Source organism: Priapulus caudatus, unplaced genomic scaffold, assembly GCF_000485595.1.
Source record: "Priapulus caudatus unplaced genomic scaffold, Priapulus_caudatus-5.0.1 Scaffold53, whole genome shotgun sequence".
Lineage (NCBI taxonomy): Eukaryota > Metazoa > Priapulida > Priapulimorpha > Priapulimorphida > Priapulidae > Priapulus > Priapulus caudatus.
In genome coordinates this window covers 519,371-547,155 of record NW_014577114.1, presented here as the reverse complement: position 1 = coordinate 547,155, position 27,785 = coordinate 519,371, and the positions used below count along the sequence as shown (strand labels likewise).

The 27,785-nt window shown below is 42.3% G+C and overlaps 1 protein-coding gene across 1 annotated transcript in view; it reads right to left on the bottom strand.

The window, feature by feature from the left end:
• Positions 1 to 15,551, bottom strand: part of LOC106820953 (GTP-binding protein REM 1-like) — a 53,458-nt gene extending 37,907 nt beyond the window's left edge. Inside the window, exon 1 of the mRNA XM_014825572.1 lies at positions 14,814 to 15,551. Within this exon, the coding sequence (XP_014681058.1) occupies positions 14,814 to 15,405 (592 nt within the window). The 5' untranslated portion in view covers positions 15,406 to 15,551. The remainder of the gene's footprint in view (positions 1 to 14,813) is intronic.
• Positions 15,552 to 27,785: the final 12,234 nt, after the last annotated feature.

Here is a 27,785-nt window from a genome sequence, read left to right as displayed (position 1 = left end):
GATAACGCAGCAGGCATTATGAACGCGTTAGCACTAGCACTTGAGCCCAGCCTTAGCGGGCACTATCGCTTGCCGCGACGCATTGTTATTACTAACGCAGTTGTGTTTATCGTCACGAATCTCCTCTGCGTCCTGCGCGCGCCACGCAAGACTTATTGGGATTCAAATGGCGATTGTGTTGTGTCGATGCGTTTCTGTCTACGGCAGTGGAATACTGCGGTCCGGTAGCGTATCCTTAAATGTCTCGAGGCTGTACGGGCGTTAAGGGAGTAATCTCTCGCTGCTCATTACTTAACGAGACAAAGATGGCCGGCGTGCTCGCGCGCACGATCTTCCCACACCACTACGCCCATAACTCCCCGGGAAATAAAATTCCATACGCAGACGTCTCTAGATTTGCTAGATTACCCTACACCTTGTAACCCTAAAACCTAACCCTAACCATAACCGTAAACCTTAACCCTAACCCTAATCCTAACCCTAACCCTAATCCAGCCAAAAGGGGCTTCACGCCCCCGTCCCCCCCCCGCACGCACGGCCTACCGTACCCGTAAGCCACCTTGCGTTTTGTATACATCGAATGCACCGGGCAATTAGGGTGTCATAAAGGAAGGTAAACGCATGACAAGCTAGATGCATTAGTCATGTGATGCCACTAAAAACATTAAATGCCTGCTGTTGGGGGCACTATGCTCGCATAGTTTCTTTGGCGAAGGAATAAGTGGCCCTCGCTACCGCTCGGGCCACTATTCTGTCCTCAGCAACACTATCAGCAGCATAGTGCCCCCAACAGCAGGATTAATATCATAACTCACCCAGTAAGACACTCCCGCCATAAATTTAACACGCTCCTGATTAAGAACATCAGCGCCTGAAGATCTCCCACCGCGGGTCAACACATTGCCAGCTCTACTATAGCACCACACATTCAGCCTCGCAAAAATAAAAAATCATATCTATTCTCAACTCTCTCGCGAGTCCGTATCGGTCAACCAGTAGTTCCTACATAGCATCAATATTTTACATTTGTGTGCCTCGTACTCCTTTGTTTTCGTTCTCCCCCGCCCCGTTGTGTCTGATTTCACTGTGTACTTGCGCCCAAACAAATGGAAATGTTTACCGTGTATAATATGTAGCCATGTAGTATGTATTGACATACTCAACCATAAAAATAACAATACATGCTGCAACAATCTAACATCTCCATATAACCCTTACACACTAACACTACTTGTACTGGGTAACACATGCCATCACCAGTCACTAAAGCCGCGCGTAGCGCCCGGTATCAGCTAGGTACTCATTAAAAGTAGGAAACAATTAAGAACCTTATTTAAGAACCGTTGTTGCAAGCTAATTTTTCAGTAGAGCACGGGTTAATATAAGAACATGTTAGGCTACTTGGCAAAAATCTATGTCTCTTATACCGCGGGTGTTTGACTGTACATCAAATTTTGTACACAGTGCCAATAATCATTCCTTTTAACGTAATCATTACATTTTTGTTGTCGTAATGGTAATTCAGAGAAAGCCGAACACACAAACAAAAATTCGGGTTAAAAATGGGCCAGGTATCACAATGGATCATTTTGTGCGTGCATTAGAATCTGACAAAATACCCAAAGTCTTTGTGGGAATATTATTACTCAGTGGCGTCCATGGATATTTATTGGCGTGCTAGACGTACGCTATGAAAATCCTGAATGCTAACAGCGAAGCAAGTTTACGAAATGCCATATATCCTAAATAATGAAATTACATGACCGATCCCTGTATTGAGTCGGATTCTCCCTTCCAATAACCTCTCTCCTCTCTCACAAACTATCTATCTATCTGACTGTCCATCTGTCTGCCTGTCTGTCCGTGTCTGTCTTTATATCTATCTACCTAGCAGTCGGTCGCTCTATCTATCTAATCTATCTATCTATCTACTCTCTCTCATCTATCTATCTACTATCTACTATCTAATCTATCTCACTCCTATCTATTATCTTATCTACTCTATCTAGTCTATCTCATACTATCATCTATCTATCTAAATTTTTTCCAATCTATCTATTCTATCCTATCTATCTTATCCTATCGTATCTACTCTATCTATCTATTTATCTATCTTATTTTCTTAGTCTATTATCTGATCTATCTATCCCTATCTAGATATCTACCTATCCTATCTATCTATCTATCGATCTATCTATCTACATCTATCTTATCTATCCCACCCTCCTACTTATCTATCTATCTATCTATCTATCTAATCGTATCTATCTACTATCTGATCCTATCTATCTATTTAATTTATCTACTCTATCTAATCCTATCTAATATATCTCCTACTAATACCTCACATATCCTATCTATTTATCTATTATCTATCTATCTATCTATCTATCTATTTTCCTACTCTATCCATCATCGTATCATCGTAATTTATCCATCGATCTGGCTGGCCGTCCGCTTCGTCCTTTCGTCCGTGCGTCCATCCATCCATCCTCTATCAATCCATCCTATCCATCCATCCATCCATCCATTCATCCATTCATCTTCATTCCCATTCCATCCATCATCCATCCATCCATCCATCATCCATCCATCCATCCATCCATCCATCCATCATTAATCCATCCATCCATCTCCATCCATCAATCAAACATCAACAATCCATCATCCATCATCCATCCATCCATCCATCCATCCATCATCCCATCCATCCATCCACTCCATCCATCCATCCATCCATCCATCCATCGCCATCTCCGGCCATCCATCCAGATCTCCATCCAATCCATCCATCCATCATCCATCCATCCATCCATCTCCACTCCATCCATCCATCCATCACTCTCCACTCCATCTCCATCTCCATCCTCCATCCATCACTCACTCACACTCATCACTCCACCCCACCCACGCACCCAACGACCCAACCGACCCACCCCACCCATCCATCACTCCCATCCAGCCATTCCATCCATCTATCCATACAGCCATTCGTCCGTCGTCCGTCCGTCCGTCCGTCCGTCCGTCGTTCGTCCGTCGTTCGCCTCCGGCCTGTTGCTGTCCCGCCTCGTCGCGCTCCGTCCGTCCGTCCGTCCGGTCGTCCGCTCCGTCCGCTCGTCGTCCCGTCCGTCCACTCCATCCATCCATCCATCCAGCCATCCATCCATCCATCCATCCATCCCATCCATCCAGTCCAGCACTCTCAACTCCATCCACTCCATCATCAATCATCCACTTCACCTCCATCCCATCAATTCCATCCATCGCATCCATCCATCCATCCACATCCAGTCCACTCCATCATCCATCCAGTTCATCCAGCCATCCATCCCAAGTCCATCCCATCTACTCCATCATCCATCCAATTCATCCATTCATCCGATCCATCCAATGCATCCATCCATCCACTCCATCCCATCCATCCCACTCCATCCATGCCAATCCACTCCATCCATCCATCCATCATTCAAGCCATCGCGTCCACGAGTGGCCTATCCATCCCATCCATCATCCACTCCATCCATCCATCCATCCATCCCATTCATCCACTCCATACCCTCCATCCCATCACTCCGATCCACTCCATCTCATCCATTCATCCATCACCATCCCATCCATCCATCCAATCCAGCCTAAATCCATCCATCACTCCATCCATCGATCATCACTCCATCCATCCATCCATCCATCCCATCCATCCATCATCCATCCAATCCACTCCCAGCTTACAATCCATCCATCCATCGATAGTTGAAACGGTCAGATCCAAGTTGCTATTCCCCAGTACACAGACGACATGTCCAGTCCGTGGTACAAAAGTAAAATAGTAAGTAGGCAAATCTCGGATCTTCATCTACTGGTGGCATGGCGTCCGTCGTCCCGATCCGGTCGTCCGTCTGTCCAATCCTATCCAATCATTTGGTAACCTAGAGCACTCGCGGAGAGCACCAGACCTCCTCCAACGGCCAGCCTCACGCCCTCACATTCTCTCACTGTCGAAGAATTTTTATTAATTAATTTATAAAATCCTATATAATTAATTGGATCCGGATCACCACAAAAATGCAATCAATTCTAACGTTACCACAATTTCGACAATGCTTCCTGAAAATTTATAATTGAATTGCAGATCCGGATCCACCACCAAAAATGTATAATCAATTCTAGTTACCCCATTTCTGACATATATGTAAAAATTTAATTAATTAATTCAATTACATAATGCGTTCCGGTATCACACCAAAAATCTCTTATTCCTATATCCCTAAGTTAGGCCGGATTCTCTGAACCTATCCTGAACAAATATGGTGGATGGACACATAACGTGCCATGCAACTTTTTCAGTTAGGCTGTACACAAACCCACAAACCCACAAACCAACAAACACACGCCGGTGAAAACATAACCTCCTGCCTCCTCCTCTTGGCGGAGGTAATTACCTGGTACTTTCGTCTGGTACTTTTGCACCTTGTACCTTTCATTGCGTTTAACGAAATATATTATAGGTAAATTAAGGCATGCAAATGTTGAGTTTTCATGTTTCGAGCGAGTCATATTCCTATTTATTCATGTATTCTTGATAATAGTTCAGCTGTCTAGTGACTTGCGAATGCTGTGTGTGAGACATTCACGGAAAATAGAATACATAATCATAATAAAAATAACCGAAAAAGTGGTCCCATCCAACTTGTGAACTCACGTGTTTACTTTGCGCTCAGTTAACAACTGCGCATTTGAGGATGACAATCTGTGGTACATATTGGTTCCACCTGCAGCAATGCTCACTCACATTTACGGACAACACATGGATAGACATAGCATTGGATTAGTACTTAGAAGAGAAATATACTCATAACTAAACGAAATTTGTTTTGGACCCGATCTAGGGGAAAGGGAATAAATAATGAATATTCTGATGTATGATATGCTCATGTACACAATAACGTATGATATCGGTCATTTCAAATAACAACCAAGTGTCAAAGTTCCTGTTATCTTTGTCCTGTTGTCCTGTAGCTGTTTTTTGCTTCAAAATAAAAGATTTCAAATTTGATTTTACTTTATAGAGTTCGCTTTATCGCATAGATTTAGATATATGTGAATCATTTTTTGTTATTAATGGTCCTAATTCGATAAATATTGTTAATGCTATAGCCAAAGCTCAAAAAAAGTGGCGCATTGCAATATGTCATCAACTATGTGCTCCTTTCCACCAGGTGACGCTGCATAAAGGGCACCACTTCAGGGAATCTTTGGAAATCCAAGTAGTGCATGAGCGCATAGTTTCACATATCTGTCCTAACTGGTACTGTATCAGAACATCTTTAAAAACCCAAGAAATGCATGTGTGCAAAGTTTCACGTTTCTAATGTGAAAAATGCAAATTGCACACATTTCGTGTGCATAATATAAAACATTACTATTTCTAGCGCGTATTAACTATAACCAGTTCTACATAATTTGTGTGCCTCTTAAATAATGAACAGTTTCGTATATGTAGACAGGTAAGACCAACTAATGTATGACATAATTGAGCCATTTTAGCGTGTTTTTCCGTTCCACTAATACTACTACTATTAATCATCAACTAACATGTATGTTTTGCTGATCGTCTGGATAAATAAGATATTACTGTATTTGTATGGATATTACGTTACCACAATTATTATTGCGATTATTACGTTATTACTATTTTACGTCACTTACATGACGTTAATATCAAATATGATATCCGATAATGTTATATAAAAGTATAAGTCGCGTGAAACTTCTCGGAGGTAATCTAGTGCGGTGATGTAAGTACGCGCTGAGAATCTGCTAGCTTGGCATGGCTACATTTTTTGGTACATGAGTGCCAGTAAAAATCGCGCGCACACACACACACACGCACACGCACGCACGCACACGCACACACACACACACACGCACACGCGCGCACGCACACACGCGCGCACACGCACGCACACACACGCACACACACACACACACACACACACACACACGCACGTTAAATCTGCATTTCCTGTAGATGTTTCTGTTCAAAGGATGTGACCGGCATCACGCTGGCAATCCAGGCGAATCCCCGCCAGCAGTGCCGGATCTGCTAGACGTCGCTATCGAACCGCCACGTATTTACTACACGTGGACCTCACGCTGGCGCCACAGCTTCTCGCTAAATATGTAACATGGTTTGACATGAAACCTGCTCTCGACATCAAGAATCCGATACGCGCTCCCAGTACATGTTAGCGATGGATGCATTCGCTATGGGCGGCATTGCTTACGACGACAAATGGGGATATTAGACACCTTGCCTGTAGCGCTGGGTAGCGCTGAGATCAATAGTAAGTTAAGCGCTGCCCTAACGCGCTAAACGTCGCAAATGTGTATCCGCTGATGGTTCTCGTTTTGAGTGTCGAGGACGCGTACGCTATTTCACCGGTAGACTTGGTGAACGCGAAAAAGAATTTACAGGTTTAAATTTAAAGCTCTTCCGACCAGAATTATACTAACGCCTTACACTCACGCTATCGTCAAACTAACAGCGTGGGTAGCACTAGAACGGATCAATAACTCTTGCTTTTCGCACTCATCGTCAGAGCTCTGTAGGTCACAGACTCCCGCTGAACGGACAATTTATGGACAGTTACTTTAATTGCGCACCGACATTTTCACACGTACATGAAATTAGTTCACCGACTGCGCATGCTCAAATCGCACGTTCTAAGCGTAACACGACCGTAGAACTTGATATTACATCGCTTGCATTAGGGCATCGTGCCATAATTAATTTTTTCAGTTTTATAAATTAATAACTATATTAAAATGTAAAATAAGGTAACCAACCTAAGACAAGCAAATATAACAAATTATCGCATGATAAGATAAGACAAGATTAGGCGAGAAAAAAAAAGACTGAGCTGAGCTGAGATGAGATGAGATGAGATGAGGTGAGGTGAGGTGAGGTGAGGTGAGGTGAGGTGAGGTGAGGTGAGGTGAGATGAGGTGAGGTGAGGTGAGGTGAGGTGAGGTGAGGTGAGGTGAGGTGAGGTGAGGTGAGGTGAGGTGAGGTGAGGTGAGGTGAGGTGAGGTGAGATAGAATGATATAGAATGGGATAAGATCAAATCAAGAGCGTATAAAGAAGGCAACCTTCTTTATACGCTCATGATAAAATACAACGTAAGATAAGGCAAGATAAGCGGAGAAAATACATTATAATATGATCGTGCAATAGTTCAATAACTCAATAGCTAATTATTCTTAGACAATAATTATTATGTCAAAACAACGGGGATAATAATAAGGAACGCCGTAATTAATTAATCTAGTGTGTATAACAGACAGTACGATACTTACCTATGCATGACATGAGTGTATGAACACATGAGTGTTTTCACACGAATTATTCTGTACATGGCGTGTGAATATCATGTTCGACATTCATTTCAGGCACGCATATATGATTAATTTATTGTGGTAAACACACCATCCAGCAAGGTTTCATCGGAAAAACCACATGTGTTTGTCTTTGCAGCTGTTCCCGCGTGAATTTGCACTCTATTAATCAATGTCGCAGCAAATAAGTTGCTTATCACGCACCAATGGATATTCGCGAAGCAGTGCCGGAGAATCTGTGCCATAGAAACATTAGGGGGAAAAATTAGGGGTTAAACATAGAAAAATCTGGCACAGAAACAAATGATTAGACTCCTAATTAGAATCTATAGATATACGTGCTCTGGTTAGACAAGCCGTGATTCCACCAGTATTGATGACGACGCACGAAAGGACAGACTGATAGACGACGGACGCCAACGGTATCGCGTGTGCTTATTCTGAGCGATAGATCAGTTGAACGAATTATCAGCACACTAAGACAGTTATAGACATATAATCTATATAAGCCTATAAATATATATATATATATATATATATATATATATATATATATATATATATATATATATATATATATATATATATATTGGTGCTCGTGCGATTAGAGCCCTAGCGTAGAGAAGCTTGATTTTAAGAATATATGTTGATGGCAGTTTAGGGTCCGATAACTTCAGTTTAACTCTCTCGTCAATCACATTGAAAAATTGTTAGGCGATGTAAATTTAGAAATGAGGCAGGGTGTCTTTTCGGACCCAACCCGTACACGAAGGGAATGAAATAGATTTGTTTAGTCGGCATTCTTTACTGGCCTACTACTCCTCAGCTCAATGGCCTACACTAGAGACGCATGAGCTTCCTCTAAGGATCCCGTATAAATAATATAATAAAACTAACGTCTTTTCGTTAGGCCAGGAACTGGTAAGCATGAAGGCTAGCCAATCCCTACAGTTGGCGCTACTGACACGCTACCCGGTGTGTTCGCAGTATGAAATGTCTAGCTAGGCAAACCGGCAAATTAAGCCTGGTGATACACGTCGATTTCTAGCTAGAATCGTGACTAAAATAATGTGAGTGCACGGTGACTGTTTTCTCTGAACGGCACGGGAATGAACGTGAATAAACATGAATGAAGTGAACAACGTTGAATAAACAGATGTTGCACAATACACGATGAATGTTGAAATTTATAATTGGTACTCGCTACTTGCGATGCGTTGTTAGGTTTTTTTGCGTTGGGATTTTATTAGAGATTAATTGTGCTATTGACACCTTATACGCGTGTGGTTGCATGGTTTGTAACAAACCAGTAGCTGTCATGATAGAAACGGAAATATACGTGCATGTGCCGGAAAGCAGGCATTTACCGTCTCAGTAAAATAAACTGAACGATTTAGGTAGCGCCTCACATCGATGTAAAATGAAAGTGGGGCAAGAGGACAGAGCGAAATACCCGAAAATTATGTAAATAACGTGGTTCATGAATGTTTCTTCAAATTCATACTTAATGAGTCGAATCACAGTTAAAAAACGTGTTCGCAATATTCGCCAATAGAAGTAATTAGATTTGTTCACGTGTTAAATTTATTTATGATTTGCTAAATGAACAAGGGGGGCGTTTATTGAACGTCCAAAAACAAGGTTTTTCCTATGGTAGGCAATTGTGACCGTTTAGTGCACGTGCATTCCGTACGTTATGTACCCTTTGTGATAATGAAGCCTGGGATCTTGAGACTTTCTTTAACTTAGAGAGGAGAGTACTGACATGAATTAGTTTTCGATACGTTTCAAGCTTGAGGAAATGCAAGGGTAGCTTAAGCCAGATTACGCATCTTAAATTACACATAACGGCGCGATGTTTTATTAAAAGGCTTGCTTGTCTGGGTGCTAACAATATAGGTTTATATTCAGTTGCGTAGTATCCTCGTGCGTCGCCTATAGGATTCGCATTATACCTTTCAAAGTTGAATAGTAAATGTTGTGGACATTACAGTGTGGATCATCATTAGCGCATCGAGTGCTTTAACAAATTAGTTTCTTGAGCGTGAAACCTTTTTGTTCATTAACGGGTAATCGTCACATATGACACATGCTATATATCCATTGCTACACAGGGCGTCTTATTTAATGTAAATATCACCTGCTACAGACTGCCAGTAAAACACACGGCCACATTACCCTGAGCTTTGTACGAATTTTCAACATCTCGAGATTTACCTGTTGTTGATTATTTGTCTGTGATTGTCTTTTCTGCAAGCGGCAATATCGAATACGACACACACACACGCACGCGCACGCACGCATGCACGCACGCACGTACACGAGCGCGCATACACATACGCTCGCGCATACCAAGCACACCTCTCACATACGCACAGGTGCACACGCACACGCCCACACACACACACGTACACGTGTACATACATTTCATTCATATAGGCCTATATATGGACAATGTTTACTCTAGGAGCTACATAACTAGTAATTCTAGTCGTGCCGCAGGCATGCTCTTATATTGCATCACTAAGCAGTATAATTTCCTGCACATTAATGCCAAATTAGGTAGTCATATAACTGCTTACGTCATAAATGTATATATGATTCATGTTACCCATATCATGTTCAGCCGCGGAACTTCAATTTCAAGAAATGCGTAATGCAAGATAATTTAATTACTTAATCAAACATGTTTATCGGCAATATTGATTACATCCCAGATCTCTAAGCTGGTATAATGCTAACAAATTATATCTGACGTCAAACAAATTTGCAATATTAACGCTCTTTAACGAATGCTCGATCGTTTTAAAACTATTCAAAAATAACGCATCACTGCGCAAAAACATCATTTCTAGATAACGATCTAAGAAATGTTTAATTATTATTTTTTTCAATCAATTTTTCTCTCGAGATAATTAGAGCTGTCCCAAATGCGTACAAAATTAGTTCGTCATAAAAGGATTGTCGCGGAGATTTCCAGATTACGTCATATGCGCTACTATTTCGGAACAGAGGGGTTCCTTTCTTTTCCATTTCAATTTCCACAATATAGGTAAATATTCAAGATACATAACTAGGTATTTGCTTTCCATTACATTGCTAGCCAACGGTCGGGAACAACGTACGTCACTAACACGTGTAGGTGGTAATAATCAAGATTGTCGACCCTATTAATAAGAGTAAATATCCGCTCAGGGCACACATACACAGCCGTGTTATCAGGCCACAAGGTGAAGTATGTTGCCAGAAAACACGCATGGTTCATGGATCTATAATTACGATGCCGCGAAGAAGCGCAATGCAGGATGTTGGCACTGTAAGTGAAAGCGAAAGGTGCCCTCTACCCGAACTTGTTGTCGAAATGCCGCACCTAATTTATTCATGGAGAATTATTTGTCATAAAATAATAAAAATCTGTAACAGTAAATATCGTCTTCCGTTGATTGATAGCACAGCAAATTTCTTAGACGCGTACATGTCTTCGTGGCAGCCAGCTGCATTGCCCTGAGTAAATTTTTTGTCACTAATATGAAAGTAATGGCCGGTCAATGCTATAAAATTTGGATGTCTAGGTTATATGATGCGCTCACACTATACGTATATGATGTCGAATACAGTATTATACAATACTACATCAGTTTGATGAGGTGCAAGATTAAACAGAGACTGTGACACTAGACGCGCTAAGGAGTATAGGTTGCCGAGGAAAGCCTGAATGCGCATGTAATTAAGCTTTGGGTAATTTGGTAAAACCGACAGAACAAGTCACTAATATCAATAGATTTTGCTGTACATTGTGTTCGGCCCTATAATAATACGTACCCATAATGAGTGACGAATAGAGGAATTAAACACATCGTGGCTCCTCGCTTTTCAGCGGTTGTCTGAGAGGAAATCAATGCACACTATGCAACCTACAACAATTATTCTGCTCATGACAAGCCAGTCATGAATCCGTGGCAATAATTCGTGGAAAACATTAAGCTTTCTTTTGCTATGTAGACATTTCCCAGGCTAACCGACTTTCGTCATTCGCAACAGTGCGGTATTGCATTTTATTATCTCAGCAAAAGCCACATCGCCCGTCGAATGGGGAAGATCGCTATAAGTACCGGTCACAAAATTCACCGTAATCATATAATCAACTCCAAGCGACATTGTTCTAGTAAGAAAATGTGTAGTTGTTGACCACACAATTTCCTATCCGTTAATTTCTTGTTACTAATTGTCGTGCCAAGCGTGCACAGCAGCAAATGGGATAAACTTACCTTTTTTAACACATGCGTAATACTGTCTACGTGGTTGGACTGATTCATGTGTTAAGGAGTTAGTGACTCGTCCAGAGCTATCCAATCTGACAGGTCTTCGGCCCCAGGCCATATCACTATCTTGCTAGCATGTATCATTCCAACCGTTAACTCTAGCCTTACAGTTACTAAGTCTCTTTACGCATTTATCGCCTTCATCAGTTAGCAAGTTTACTACCCTCATAATGGTTTCATCTCGTTGTGACTGCAAGACACCGTACCTTCAATTCAAATCCAAATCTGTTCTGTCATGGCAAAACATGTAAAATGTCTTGTTATACTAACTCCCTGTTACTTCTGACTGCGCTTAAAGGTTAGCTGCGCGTTACTGCACGTAAAAACCCCTAATTAACGTCGTGATGATTCTCACAGGATCAAATCCCAAAGGCAGCATTAGACGCACACCCACACACGCACACGCACACGCGCGTGCGCGCCGGCCCGTCCTCATGCACGCCTGCAAGTATACACCCGTACATGTACACGCACGCACACACGCGCGCACGTATACCCACGCACGTACAGTCGCAAGCAAGCATGCAAGCACGCACGCACACACACGCACACACGCACGCACGCACGCGCACACACACACACACGCACGCACGCACGTACGCCACTCCATATATGTATATAACACAAGATCGCTCTAATGCATTACTCGTGTATACTATTATATAATTTGGCTGGCTAATTGCAATTTTAAAGAATATATATATATATATATATATATATATATATATATATATATATATATTGCCTAGCCTTAAATAACACAGCTTCCGCTGATCCCGTGTTTCTAATCTGCTGTTATCGATGTAGAATTTGCCGCGCCGAGCATATGAATGCAGATCGTAGATGTGTTAGCCACCCGCTGTACGTAACCGATGTTAGGTATCGCAGATGGGAAGCCCGCGACACTGAGAACGCCTAATGGATGCTACTAATGGTGTTGAGAGCTAGGGGAACAAAACTGAATACCTAGATACGGCTAAACATTCTCTATCAATACGGTACGTGGGGGGTGAGACTGTGTTTATCCCAATCACGTAAACATTGTTCACGAACCCACACCAACCAGTTCAATACTTTACACCCACGCACACATATAACACACTAACCTATTATACAGACGCACCTACACCCAGCACAGCCACCTATATTTAACAACCGTATCAGCCGCAATTACGCGCACGCGAGGCAGGTTAAGTTCTGCTAAAAACTTTCCCTTCCTAATGAATGTTATACTACTGTCAAATAAGCCTAATTATAACTAAAAAAGCTTGGTATATAAAAAACTTATAACTAAAAATATACTAAATCGGTCTGGTCGAGATGTTTGGTTGAAATTTCATAAGAAACCGAAATAGAAACGCTATTTCTTGTATTTTCTAAATAGGTTTGAGTTACCGAATAGAACCGGGATACCGTTTAAAAAGCAAAATGACACCCTGATCTATATATTACTATTATACGCTCAATAAGTTTAAAAGCGCATTATTAGACATGTAAATGTGTTCGCTCGCTTCACAGTATTCGCCAACTAAACATGAAAAACTTTTAATAACATCTTCGTCCTTCTCTTAATCGTGATGCTGCCCCCCTCCCCAACTTATTATCAGCATCTTGCAAAACAAAGAACGATCGAGTGCTTGTGATGGCCGAAACTCCAAATACTACGCTAATAGCAACATTGACGTACTGAGTGGAACGGGGGATGAGTGAATCCGGAATAGGAACGGTCACAGACACTTGGGCCGTTTCAATAATAAAATCATGGCAAATAAACACATTGTATTTACTACTAAAGTCATTTATGCGCGTTAATACAGATCGATTTCTGATGTGCTATTTGACACAATCGCCGTGCACATATGCCCACATGCGAAAATGAGATAAATAGAATTTATCGATGAAACAAGGCGTTATTGCGTGCTGTGCGTGCTGTGCGGGCATGCACAGCTTTGCTTTTTCCAAGGGTGCGTGTATGTCACCGGCGCTTCTGTCTATGACAAACACGGGTAGTGTCGATCGTTTCATCGATTGTCGCGGGTGTTTGTCAGTAAATGCTGACGCACAGCCAACGACATCGTGAAATTAATTAGTACGTCGCGTGAATCGGTGCAAGCTCTGGCTGACAACATCAACGTACTGGGTGGAACAGGGGATGGGCGAATACGGAATAAGGAAATTTACGGACACTTGGGCCGTTTCAATAATAAAATGATGGCAATTAAACACATTGTATTTACTACCAAAGTAGTATTTATATACCATTAGTATTTATATTCTGTCTATAGACTAATACTTCCACGTGAGTACCGTTCAAATGCTACTCTGCAACACACAATAATATCACGCATAGAAAAATAGAGAAACTCCCAGATACATGCATTTTCTCCTAGTTTGTCAACAGTGGCGTGCGTGCGGTGAAATACTGTGTTGCGAGCGGAATTGCAGAAGAGGAGCATTTGGACGGCGTTTACGTGCAGTTATTAGACGAGATAGAGTGCATAAGCATTAAGATTTTGATAGTAAATACAATTTGTGAATACTTTTAACATAATTTTATTATTAAAACGACTCAATCGTATTCTATTTGAGGAATCGTGATAATATGTGAATCGTACGTGACTGCGAACTGCTCAGATTGAGAAAACAGAAACAGAAAGAGATTTGCTTAGTGTGGCGCCATGTACCTAATACTTTCGGTGTAGATTATAACCGTGTTATAAAGATTTTCATATTGTATATGCTGTATAAGGTTACCGCGCCTGAGACAATAATGAAGCACGGGGGGATTGTCGGGGTTTACACCTGCTAGGCTGATCGGGTTCATTACACGCGTGGAGGTAATTATAAACAACACTCCTCCTTCGATCGCGTCTAATTTACGAATGTCATCGCCTACTCGTGCTCGCCACCCTTCGTTAGCCAGACATGATAAATGTCAACAACACGTCCCGTGGACAGGAAGGAAGAGGCTCGTGGGCATGCGGAGGTGTAATATACGCGCGAAGAGTATGACGCTGCAGTTAACCACGTATTCACTCACAACACCGACTGTCTTCGTACATGTATTCGCGACAATCGACGATATATGGACTTACCGCTCTCGTAGGTGTTTTTATATTCGCACGACATGAACTGATCGACGAGTGCCGTCTTGCCGACTCCCGCCGAACCGAGTATGAACACTCTATGCAGGGGCGTGTTATCACCTAGGCCTACTTCTGAATGCGGTGTGCTCGCCCGCGACATGGTCGCTGGCGAAATTCCGCCCGCCCTCGCCTCCTTGCAGTCCGAGCCGCTGCCCATGCTCGACGAACTGTGCGTGCTGTTGATGCTGCGGTTACTGCGCGAGCGGATCGAGTCGAGGCGGTTCACCACGTCGCCCTTCGACGAGACGGTGAAGCAACGCACTCTGTAGATGTCCTCGTTCGAATTCTCGGCGCTCGCCGAGAGTGGATGCAGTGTCGACGCGGTGTGGCGAGGCCGGGGCCGCGTCGGGCACGAAGACACGCGGGGGCGAAACTCCTCGTCCATCGCAAAGTCCATTCTGGGCTTCATCCAGTCGCGCACGCTCTGAGTCCGTCGCTTGTTGCCGTTGTCTAACTCAGCGGGCGCCACGCGGCCATCTATCTGCTTTTCGTTTAGCAGCACATACCTGTCGCTTCCCGGCGATTCGGCGCAGTTGTTCATGCTGCGGGCGCGCGTCTGTCTGTCTTTTAGCGACGCGCTCCTATTCAGCGCACGATTCCTCCGCAGCCCGCCTAGGCTCGTCGGCCTGCGACGTGCGTCTCTGGACGTATTCGTCCGCTGAATGGGCGGGGAGTGGCTGCTGCTGCGGCGCGCGTCACCTGCGGCGGGCTCACGACGCACGCTGCGACGCGCCGCCATAGCGCAGCGAGGCGCCACATCGTCGGAGCTGTCGTCGGAGCTCTCGCTGACAGTCAAGTCGCCGAAGTACTTTCGCAGCACGTCTTCCATCGTCTGCACGACGGGGGGCGCGTGCAGCCTCCGATTTTAGCAGTTGCTTTAGATTTATTGCGCGTGGGTCGAGCGACCGGACCGACCGTGTCGCGTATCTTGAATCCGTAAAGTAGAGCGCGCATAGACTTCTCTCTGGGGCGTCGTAAAAATGCCTGTGACTGGGTGGAAAGATTCGAAAAGCTTAAACATCAAGACTTCTTAAGAACACTAGACTAACTCTAAAGACAGTAAACGTAAGCCGCTGAGAATTAGTGGAACTCTAACGGCAACCAGAGACTTTTGGAATCAGTCTAAAAAACGTGTATCGGGTCAAGCTTCCGTAGAAGTAGAGAGTAGCAGTATAATAAAAGGCTCACTTCGGCTAGCTAGTAATCAGGAAAGCAATAAATGCTAACGCAGTCAACAGTGTAAATTACGCGAGTTCATGCTATGTTTAAAGGGGCACCTGTGCATTTGGCAGTCAGATATTCTAGCTGATTAATACAGCTGTCATCTTAACATGTTAGCGACTTTATCGATTTTCTTGTTATCCTCATAAGTCTATATCACACGACTGCACCATGACCTCACAACTATTACTCGACTATTACAGACTGCACGTACTACACATTACTCTAGATTACGTCACATCTCATTAACTAAACACGCAGCTCCCTACCAAACTGCGGTCTGCGCAAATCACATGCTTGATCCCGACGACAGTTTAGCGTTTAGAATTTTCGTACCTTTCACCGGTGAGCTAAGCGACGCTCGACTATCCAAAGAATATATGGATAAGCAAGCCTATAGCTGTGAGGCTCTATAGCGACCAGCTTCTGCTGTACATTCAGCGACGAGGTCGTCCGTGTGAACGTGCAATGGTTTGTCACTCAGGCAGCAAGCACAGGCAGACACGCACACTTCACGACGTTAACGAGGACGCATCAAATTTCCGCGACATTGTTTCGACGCTCGGCCGCGAACGCACACAAAGAGAAGCACGTACCGCGAGAGGTCTCGCAGCTGTCGCTCGCGCAGTCGGAACCTTTATTGATGACGTGCCCACCGCGGTGCTTACTTATATGATGGTCAGCATCATCGTATGATTGGCTACATGAGCCACGCCCATTAGCCGCGCTGATCGTTGACATGAACACAGGTGTGCGCTCACTACTCTTCGCTACGTGATTTCCGGTTGGTATGTATAGACGGATGTTTGTACCGTATATTTACCACCTACGCTACGAAAGCGGGAGCCGTGTCGATGCTAATGCACTGCGACCACATAATGTTCACTGCTTTGATAGATCTCGCTGAGGGCTATTAGGACATTTTTAAATGAACACTTTGTTATATATAGATTATACGACGAGCGCGCGCGCACACACACACACGCGCGCGCGCATGTACGGACATACGCGCACGCATGCACGAAGAGAAGGGAGGGGGGGGGTAGGATGAAGAGAGAGCGAAAGAGAGAAAGAGAGGACAGAGCGAGAGAAAGCATGACACTACAAAGCATGGCACCGTCATGAAACAAAAATCAATGTCGATCGCTGAAAATCAATGTTGTCCGCTGAGTGCAATGTAGTAACTTTTTATTTATTTGTTTATTCATTCATACATAGGCAAGTGGCTGAATCGATTGATAGCTCGCTAAATAAATGTATATGGGTGGTTTTGTATTCAGATGAAAGCAAGACAGTTGAATAGTTAAGTGTGTTACATGAATAGTTACATGAATAGATAACTGTAGCTAAATCGGTGGACTCAAATATCGGCGATGACGAAAATGCCGCCGATATTGCATGGCTGCGTAAATTCAATTTTGATCCGCTCACTGCCTCTTATATTTTCGAACGGAAATTAGGATACGCCACAAGCTAAGAAGAGTATCATTGTCGAGTTTTTTTTTTAAATGGCGTCCAAAAACATGGACCGTCATTAACGGTTTGCTAGGGGTGGGTCTCATGGCTACAGCAAATCACGGCAGGTCATTAACAGACGCGCGCGCACACACACACACACACACACACACACACACACACACACACCACACACACACACACACACACACACACACACACACACACACACACACACACACATGCGCGCCCCCTCCACGCGCGCGCGCACACACAAACACTAACAGGAGGAGTGTAGACAGGCATGGTGACTATAGGTCTATGAATCATAATTATCTGATCAACCTTCAGAATCATAACTCTGTCAACGCTAGCTGGGTTATGACCATAGAAATAATATAGATAGACTATAGATATAGGTTATCTATATTATTTCTATGGTTATGACTAAGCAGCTAACACGATTAACGAACGTCGATATTTAAAAAAGAACAATGTAACGACAAAACAGCATTTCCAAACACCTTATCCTTCACCGCCTAAACTTATATCATAACCTCTAGATACTTGTCTGCTGTTTTAACACCCTCTGTGTGTGCCAGCCTTTTTTCTCTCAATGACAGAAGCGGTTTAGGCCAAGCATTCAGGAATTGTTTCCTGAACAAAACTAGGACTTTCATTCCTTTATAATTGTTCTTCCACTATATCTCTTTCACCTCTATCTATCGATTCAGCACAACGTGCAAATATACTCGAAGTAAGACTCGTCTGTGGCGATGCAATTTTTCCGCATGGTTGTTTGGGGATAAAGACGTGAGCAGCCGATCAAGCCCGTAAAATCGATGTAGTATCTCTATACCTAAAGTTGTTTGTTTCCTTCCGAAATGTTACCGGTAGAGAATTGTAGTGTGCGCGACCGGGACCGACAGAAGTATTTCTAGTAGAATAGCAGAAGTAGCAGAAGTAGTAAGCATACAATAGGCGAAAGAGAGTCGAGAAACATTAAGACATTGGTAGTAAATACATTTCGTGTTTATTCAGCATTGCTTTTGTATTGAGACGCTCCAAGGGTCTGTGGCCCGCCTTGTCTCTTGTCACTTTACCTTGTGTTGTGATCACGCTAGGCAGCCTAAAAAAGCTGTGTGGCTCTTTCTGATACTGATTGCTGCAGTTGACAACACCCCAGGAGAGCGGCGTTGTGATGGATTTGCCTAATAGGCGAATAAAAATGACTATTCCCGCCAACCAACATGGCCGATGGCGTTGCATTGTGGGTAATTTGGAAATTCGCGGAGCTCTCTATAGCGATACTTGCTAAACAAAATATGTTGCGTGACAGATCAATACGAACGGGACAACGGGACAGCTGCCGCGCGAGTGTGCATGTTATGTGTTATAATCAGGATAATGATGACCATCAGCTACATAAACAGAGATAGTTTCGTTGGGCGTACTTTTCCATTCATCGTTGCGATCCGCACATCGATCGCAACCGTTTCTGATGAAACGCTTTTTATTACGAAAAAATCCTTAACGTTGCATTCCGTGAATTCAATCGGTAAATTAGATCAGTAGTTTTTTTCAGCAATGCTTTTACAGCAAAATAATTTAGCGCTTACATTTCTACAAGCCGTGACTTTACTCATTTATTTATTGTAGTGTTTCATACCAGGGAGATATCCATACGATTAGCTATATTTGTCAGTTGTAAATAAAATGTAAGGTAGACCGATGTGTGGGAGTGCGGTCATAATAACTTAGTATTTATAGAAGAGGTTTGTCATAATTGTTAGGTCTATTTTATTGTACCGCCTTCTAAATGGTTGTTCATCGAAATACATATATGTATACATGGTCGTATTGTAATTACGCGTGCCTTTATTACGGTGGTGTTTTGCTTCAAATGTATCAAATAATCAGTTCTGACGCGAGATTTTAACTCTTGCCAGAAACTATTTTAATGTACGTGGTCCTCATGACGGGTTGTTATCTTCTTAGAGAGCTATAGTAGAAGCTACTACCTATACTATCTGGAAAACACTTAACACAAGTTAATGGTTTCTGAGTCACGGAGTCTCCGATTAGGGTCTATAGTAATGCCAAATAAGCCGCCTTCAAAAACTATTCCACATAAGCAGAGGGTTTAACAATGTTGAGATAGCTAGCGTTCAGTTCCTAATATGGTATGTTAGGAGATGTCTTTAGAATTCCTAATGCCCTGTGTTTTTCCCATGCCAATCCCATGGTAAACGCGATACAAAAATGCAACACACAACAAAGTTTCCAAATTACAAGAAAATATAGTTTATACTAACCCATCGGTTATACCAGGCGACCTAAATATGAATCCTATTACGTGCGCAGCTGACAGCTGGGTTTTATCAATAACTAGCGATTTGTATTCGCTTTCAGGCCTGCCCCGAGTATGTCGACATTTAGAGATGATGTCAACATTCATAGTATTGATTAGTAGAGGCGCAGTTTTTGCAATGGTGCGCTGTCTACAATAATAATCTAAAAGGCCTTTTACGTAAAAAAGCCTGCACGCCATCATATCGTGTATGGTTTTAGTAGCTATCGTTGCAACTAGGGCCTCAACACCAGTAAGCAGCCGCAACAGCGTCATCATCGTCATTATCATTTTCATTATTACCGTCATCATCATCATCATCATCATCATCATCATCATCATCATCATCGTCATCGTCATCATCATCATCGTCGTCGTCGTCGTCGTAGTAGTAGTAGTAGTAGTAGTAGTAGTAGTAGTAGTAGTAGTAGTAGTAGTAGTAGTAGTAGTAGTAGTAGTAGTAGTAGTAGTAGTAGTAGTAGTAGTAGTAGTAGTAGTAGTAGTAGTAGTAGTAGTAGTAGTAGTAGTAGTAGTAGTAGTAGTAGTAGTAGTAGTAGTAGTAGTAGTAGTAGTAGTAGTAGTAGTAGTAGTAGTAGTAGTAGTAGTAGCAGTAGTAGTGCGGCGGCAGCGGCGGCAGCAGTCGGGACAGCAGAAGCAGCAGCAGCAGTAGCAGCAAAAGCAGAGTCTTGTGGAGAATTTTACGTATTTTTGCGACAAACCTAAATTGGTATAAAGCTTCTCACAACACGTCTGCGGTTAGGGATTTGTGTCTAGATAACAGATTACGTGCAGTCGAATTACAGTTAATGAGCTCGTTCGTGAATAGGACAAAACAACTCGTACAGCAGCGCAGTACGAACAAGAATAGAGGAACTGTGTATCATCGAAGTACTAAGAGAATGATAACGAAATAAAGAATGCTGCAAAACGTTGAAACGGTCATAATTCGACCATGGCATACTAATTATATTTTCATTATGAAACCGTTGAATCCTTGCCTAGTTCTAATCCAGTCCTAACTTATTGCCTAGTTATCTTATACATATCCTATTTTATTTTTAGGTATATCTATTGAGGCAATATCTACACTATTTGTTATTCGTTTCATATAACTATGTACATCGTAATAAATACAGCAAATCAGTCAATACGTTGTACCTGTGTACATACGTAAATGTATTATATTCAAGCAATAGCAACATAGCGTCTATTAGAACGCAGCGGAAAATGAACAGGTGAATAAATATATAGCGTACAAAATTTCCCAATTAACCACTCACCCTCAATCCAAAGAGCGACGATGCGACATGACATATATAGTAATCCCGAGTGGACGGAATATGATTGTGAGGTGGGAGCGAGGGTCGCCCCCTTTTTTTTATTAAAAACTAACATCGCCCGTTGTTTGCACTTGTGACACTCACTTCCTTAAATATTTGCATTAATTCCACTTCTATTTTCCCACTAAGCAAGCATTTACTCGCCCCACCTTCCCTTTATGAAAAAATGGTTGTTACACCTAGTTAGAAGAAGTGAGATAATTGAATTATTACTGATATATAAACGAAGTGTCAACTATTCGCACCAATTGGGAACCTCTTGGCCGGCAGGCGGCAGGGAGGTCTGTAGGAGGCATGATTACGATCCAATATCTCAGCCTAGGAGTGTCGTACAGAGACAATCGGTTGGTCTTATTTTAGGGAGGAAAGAATGCTTCTTAATGCAATACCATGAACTTATTCTATACTTGCCGTTAAAGTAGAATAATATTGCTGTAACATAGAACTATTTTATAGAATATTATTACCATATTCAACCTATAGCGTTTCTAAGAAATGCTATTGTTCCCTATTCCGGGCTGAGGTGAGGCAAGCGCTGTACATACTTATCAAATCTAACAAATTCTGTGCCCACGGAGTTCCTATTGTTCTTCATCACTGTCATCCCTATCTGAAGTAACTGATTGCGTATTAAATGGGTTGCAGCAGCTGTCGTCACTCATACATCTACATGCCTCAGTACATGGCATTGCATTTGTTTTGCATGAACAGTTGCTTCTTGAGCATGAGGACTTGTCACATTTACATGTCGTCAATTCGATAAGGCCAGTAAGAGCTGGGTCCTTTGTCATGAGCACAGGCTGAAGTTCTCCATCGTCTGTTCTCGATCACCCATTTCCTATAGGAGAGGGCAGCTGCTGTTGTGGTGTCAGGCATCTCTTCCACACAAGGGTCTGGTAGTTGGCTCGCAGAATGTATTGATAAAGGCTGTTGGAGGTTGGTAGAAGACCCTTATTCTTTTGCTTTCTCTGGAAAAACATCCAATAGCGAACATCATCTGCTTTACTACCAGCTTTCGTTGATGATGTGTATGCTGAGCAAATGAATCGCTCACATATAACGACAGTGTCATCAGATGGGGGGTGTCGCCTCTCCAAGACTCACAAGACCAGTGCGCACTGCAAGGTTATTCTTGACTACCTTCCATGCCTTCTTCTTACCAATCTGGCATAGACCACTAGTAGTGTCGCATCCTGTCAATGCATGCAATCCAGGAAGCAAGGAGCACAGCTCTTCGCCTAGTTTGTCTACAGTGCTGTGAATGGGTATATACCTTAGCTTGTCTGTCACACCAGTGCGAAACCACAATTGCTCACACGGCAAAGCAGCAAATGCATGTATACAAAGCACGGCCACATCTGTGTCCGGTGACTGTATAACTACTCTCTTGTAGTCGTTATATACAGACTGTGCGTGCAGCAACATTCGTGTGTCCGCCTCTTCGTGGTCGCTTTCTAGTGAACTAAGGTTGCAGCTATTTCCTCTGATGACCATCCGTGTAACTCTACTATCCTCGTAACCACCAGCTAGAACTAGTTGTTGTCCTGGCATCAAGCTTGACTGCGCAAGCTCAGTCCAACTACTACAAAGGAACACTTTCAGCGCAGATTTGTTCTTTGGATTCCTGATGTAATTCTTTGGCGCTGGTGTCTGCTTTCCGGATATTTTGACTTCATATCTGCATGATGACCCTCGTCTTTTTCGTTCTGCTTCCTTAATAGTCTTCCTTATCGTACCTGTCGAAAACAACATTGACACGCGAGCAATTATCCTTCCCAAAAGGATAAGTGATGGCCTTGAAGTAGTTTTGAGCGAGCTCACCAAATGTACGAGCGCCAGATGATTGCAGCATCTGCACTAGTGCCATGCCATCGATGATGTGTGCTGTAGACAAACCATTGTCCAATGGGAGCCTTGGCTGTATATCTGTAAGGCGTTCAAGGTCCGTCATTAGGGTACTCTTCACGGTCTTCTTGAGTGTTCCGTCTGCATGCGCTAAAGAAAATGGAACTGATGATAACTCATAGCGCAAAACCTCCCTCAGGTCAATTTTCCTTGAGTTAGAAACTATCAGCAATTGTCCAAACAGGTCTCTGGCGGCATTGACGGTGATGGATCGTTCATCAGCAGACTTGGCTGTGTTCTTCTTGGACAAGCTTGTGAAGGTTTTTACCTTGAGACGAGAAATGGGCTGCCAAAATCCAGTTTCGTTGATGTCCACCCTCTCTTTGATAAAGGTTTCCCTTTTTTCTCTACCAAGCCAAGGGATTTGAGGGCATAACCACACCAGTAGCAAGATTTGACAATTTTACTACTCCATTACTATCTTTATTCACCACTGTAAATGGGTTTTACATAATGTCATTGACGGTAGACAGTAGTTTCTGTACATATTCTTTGTCCCTCTTTAGCCTCTGTTTTCCTCTTTCTTTGTGCGTGCCTACTCGTTCATTGCCCTCGCCAGCATTGCACATCTCCTTGGTTGCTGCGGAAATCGCTGCTCTCTCGTGGGCGGTAAGAAACCACTTCTGCATTGCACCAGACTTCTGTGTTATACTGACAATACACCCTTTTGTCTTGGAGTCACGATTGACTGTCCGCCCTAAATCCATATCAGTCCAGACTTGCGGAAATGCCTGAGAATATCTGCTAACACAGTGTTTCCCTTGCAGAAATTCTTGGTGAACCTCAGGAGCCTTCTTGCTCACCTTGTTTATATCTGCAAGGTAAATTGGAATCCATCTCGAGTAGTTGGGGGCGGTCCACAGACCAGAAGTGTGGAAGCATCTCTGCTGTTGCAGCAAGGTGAAGTGACCAATTACCTTCGCGCTCTGCCCTGACAAATCTCAGCAGGACCAGTACAATTTCTATGTAACTGTTCCAAAAGTTAAAGAGTTGCGATGATACGCATGATTCTCGCTTGAACTCTTTAAAGAGCTGAAGAATGGCGGCCACGTCTTTACACACAACGTTAAACCGATCGGCAAGTTCTTCATTAACGTTCATGGTGTCCTTGCATCTTCTCAAACTATCGGACAACTTGTCTTCGTTGGTTACTATTTGTTGCCGTTCATCTTTCTTCTTAACAAGCAATATTTATTCTATTTGGGGCTTAAAAGACATTTTTACCTCCGCCAAGAGCATGGCGGGGGTTATGTTTTTACCGGCGAGTTTTTGAGTGTTGGTTTGTGTGTTACCATGCACGTTTCAGTTCACTTCCGCTAGGTGCGCTGCCTGTAGACTTACAAACACGCAACCACAGGCTAAGGGGCAACCACAGTCCTCCCCCACCTGCACGCTCGCACCAATCCGAATCCAATTAATTATATTAATTAATTAATTAATTTGATTAATTTTTCACTTAATTAATTAATAAAAATTTCACATTGAGAGAATTCAGCTGCCTTGGCGGAGGTCTGTGCTCTCCGAGTGCTCTAGTTTCTAGATATTCTAATGCTTTAGAGAATGTTTTCCATTGTAATTAATAAAAATGTGGCTATAAATAAATATTTAACACAAAAAATAGAGAAAGCAACGTACCTCATGTAGACGACAATCCAAGATGGCTGCCTTGAGAATCAGCTTCCCAGTGCATTATGGGTAAAACTATATACAAATTATGTGAATATTCAAAGAAGTTTTTTTCTTATCGTTTAAAGGAAAATTTATTTGAAAAATTCATTTGAATACATAATCAGGACTTTCTCCTGTATATTGTATGGTTGCCCTAGCAACCGTTGCCATAGCAGCATCCCACGGGTCCGGTGATAACTTTATTCTTCTCAGTTGCTAGATCTTTATACACAGTCCAAATTTTGAGTCAAATCGGACAATTTGCTTTCAGAGATATACCCATTACAATCATTGACATGGCACCATATGTAGGCCCCTACATTCACTTCATTATTATTTGACCCCCACCCCCTCCAAAAATCGTCATGTAGCACACTCCCGACCCCACAACTCATTAGTAGGCCTACACCCGGGTAGAAGAGTCGGAAGACGAGATACTCCACGACCCTCCAACGGAGATGGGGCAAGAGAAAATAGTAGATACATCGTCAAGGAACTCAAAGGAAGTTGGATACCTAAACAACCTTTTAGTTTATTGGGGACTCAATAGTTAGGCAAACTGTAAAAGCTATTTGCAATGATGGGGATAGAAATGATAGGTGTGTTGTGACTTTTGGAGGGGCTGGAGCAAAAGATATAGAGGAAAGACTAGATAGGACAGTAAATGTTTCAGATAGCCAGGGCACAGTAGTTATGCATGTAGGGGTTAATGATGTTCTAAACAAAGATCTAGAGGTAGCTAGGAAGGAAATACAAAGTTTAATTATAAAAGCCAGCAGCAAAGAATATAACAGGGAAGTGCTAGTAGTTTCAGGTACAATACCTTGTTTCAGATCTAAAGACATCAACCAGAAATTGATGTCCATCAACCACACCATCCGGACCATGTGCAAGGCAAGTAGGATAAAGTTTCTAGACAACTGGGCAGACTTCGCGGGCAGGCGGGACCTCTACTCCCATGACGGACTTCACCTAAACAGGAAGGGAGGAGATCGACTGGCTGGAAACTTCCTTAAAGTTCATCAGGAAAACTAGAAGGTTGGGCCTCAAGGCATCAGATGAAGCACAGGATGCATCAATCGTGCTAGCGTCGGAGGAACCAATCCCTAGGAGCTCCAAGCTGACTACACTTCAAGACCCGGCAGATAAGTTTCAACGAGACACAGGATTAATAATGACAGGAGTAGACCCATGCCATCGCGCCACATCAGAATTCAGCTTTTCCCAAAAGAAAGGTCTACATTTCATTCATTTAAATGCTCGCAGTATCCTTCCTAAAATAGAAGAATTTAGATATATTGCTATGCAAGCTAGAATTGCAGTGATTGCGGTATCTGAATCCTGGCTAGATGATTCAGTTGATGACTCTGAAATTAAAATTGAAAATTATAGTGTAGAAAGGCGGGATAGAGATAGATCAGGTGGTGGGTATGTATTTTCATCAGGAATGATTTAGCATATAATATAAGAACTGATATGGATAAAGTGGGGCTAAGAAGCTATATGGGTTGATATCTTTATACCAAGCATCGAAACCAATATTGACCGGGGTATGCTATCGACACCAAAACAAGGCAACTTCTTCGAACTATTGGAAATATTAGTATAAATGCTGACAGGTTCAATGAGCAGGAAATTATTATATTAGATGATTTCAATTTAACGTTCTAGAAAAACAACGGGAAACTGTGATAGAATGCTTAAGGCTCTTAAAGATTACTGCTACCAATATGATCTCAAACAACTAATCGCTATCCGACGCAAGAGTAACTAATATAAGTGAGTCCGCCATCGATTTTAATAATGGTTTCTGATGCACTCAAATTAGTCAATTGGGCATCATAGCCAAGGAGTGAGTGATCATGTTTAACTTACTGTACTAGGAAAACTTCTAGACAGGTTATAGGTAAGCATAAAACTAGCGAGAATTAGATCTTAAAAACATATAGTCGCAGAGGTATTTAGAGATAATAAAAAGAGAAGCAATGGTGTACACATTTTTAATGTGGATTCTATAGAGCTTGCATGGAAAATTTTTCAAAAAATACCTCCTAGAGGCCATTGACACTGTCGCCCCTATTAAACAAGTGAGAATAAAACAAAGAACTGAGCCATGGTTTGATAGCGAGATTAAGGAGCTTATTCTGGAAAGAATCAGAAAATTACTGCTTTATAACGAGGAGTAAAGATGAAATTACATTACAAGTATTTTAAATTGCTTAGAAACAAAGTTCAAAATAAAATTAAGAAAGCAAAGCCATAATTACTATTCCGTAAAAGGTTGAGGACCACAAAAAGACCCTAAAAAATTATGGCAGACTTTAAAGAGTATGGGGGATGAAAAATAGGGAACAGTAACTTGGCGGATTGGGGCTAAAATTGGAGAAAATATATGTTTGACAAGCAATTGTTGCAAATAATTTTAATAAGTATTTCACACAAGTGTGGCTCAAACTTGTCGTGAACGATCTACAACAAAAGGAAGGGACGTATGATGAGATTAGTCTTCAAAATTATTATAGGGACAAAGGCGTAGTAGAAAATTATTTACTTTTACAAACGGTGGGAGAGGAAGAGGTACTACGGGTGCTGAAAAACATTAATACGTTAAGGCTATTGGTTAGATAATATTCCTGCAAAATTTATAAAAGATGGATCAAACGTTATTTGCTCAGCTTCTTACCACATGTAATCAACATGTCATTCATCCAAGGAAAAATCCCTGATGACATGAAGGCAGCAAGGGTCATCCGATACATAAAAAGAATAGCAAAACAGAACCCGAAACTATAGGCCTGTTGCAATTTTAAGTGTCATGTCCAAAGTTTTGGAGCGAATAGCCTATACCAAATAGCAGAAATATTTAATTAGAAAATTCCTTACTGTACGAGTTCCAATCTGGCTTTTAGATCAAAATTTTCAACTGACACAAGTTTAATTCATCTAAACTGATATTATTCGTAATGACGACTCATTACGAAA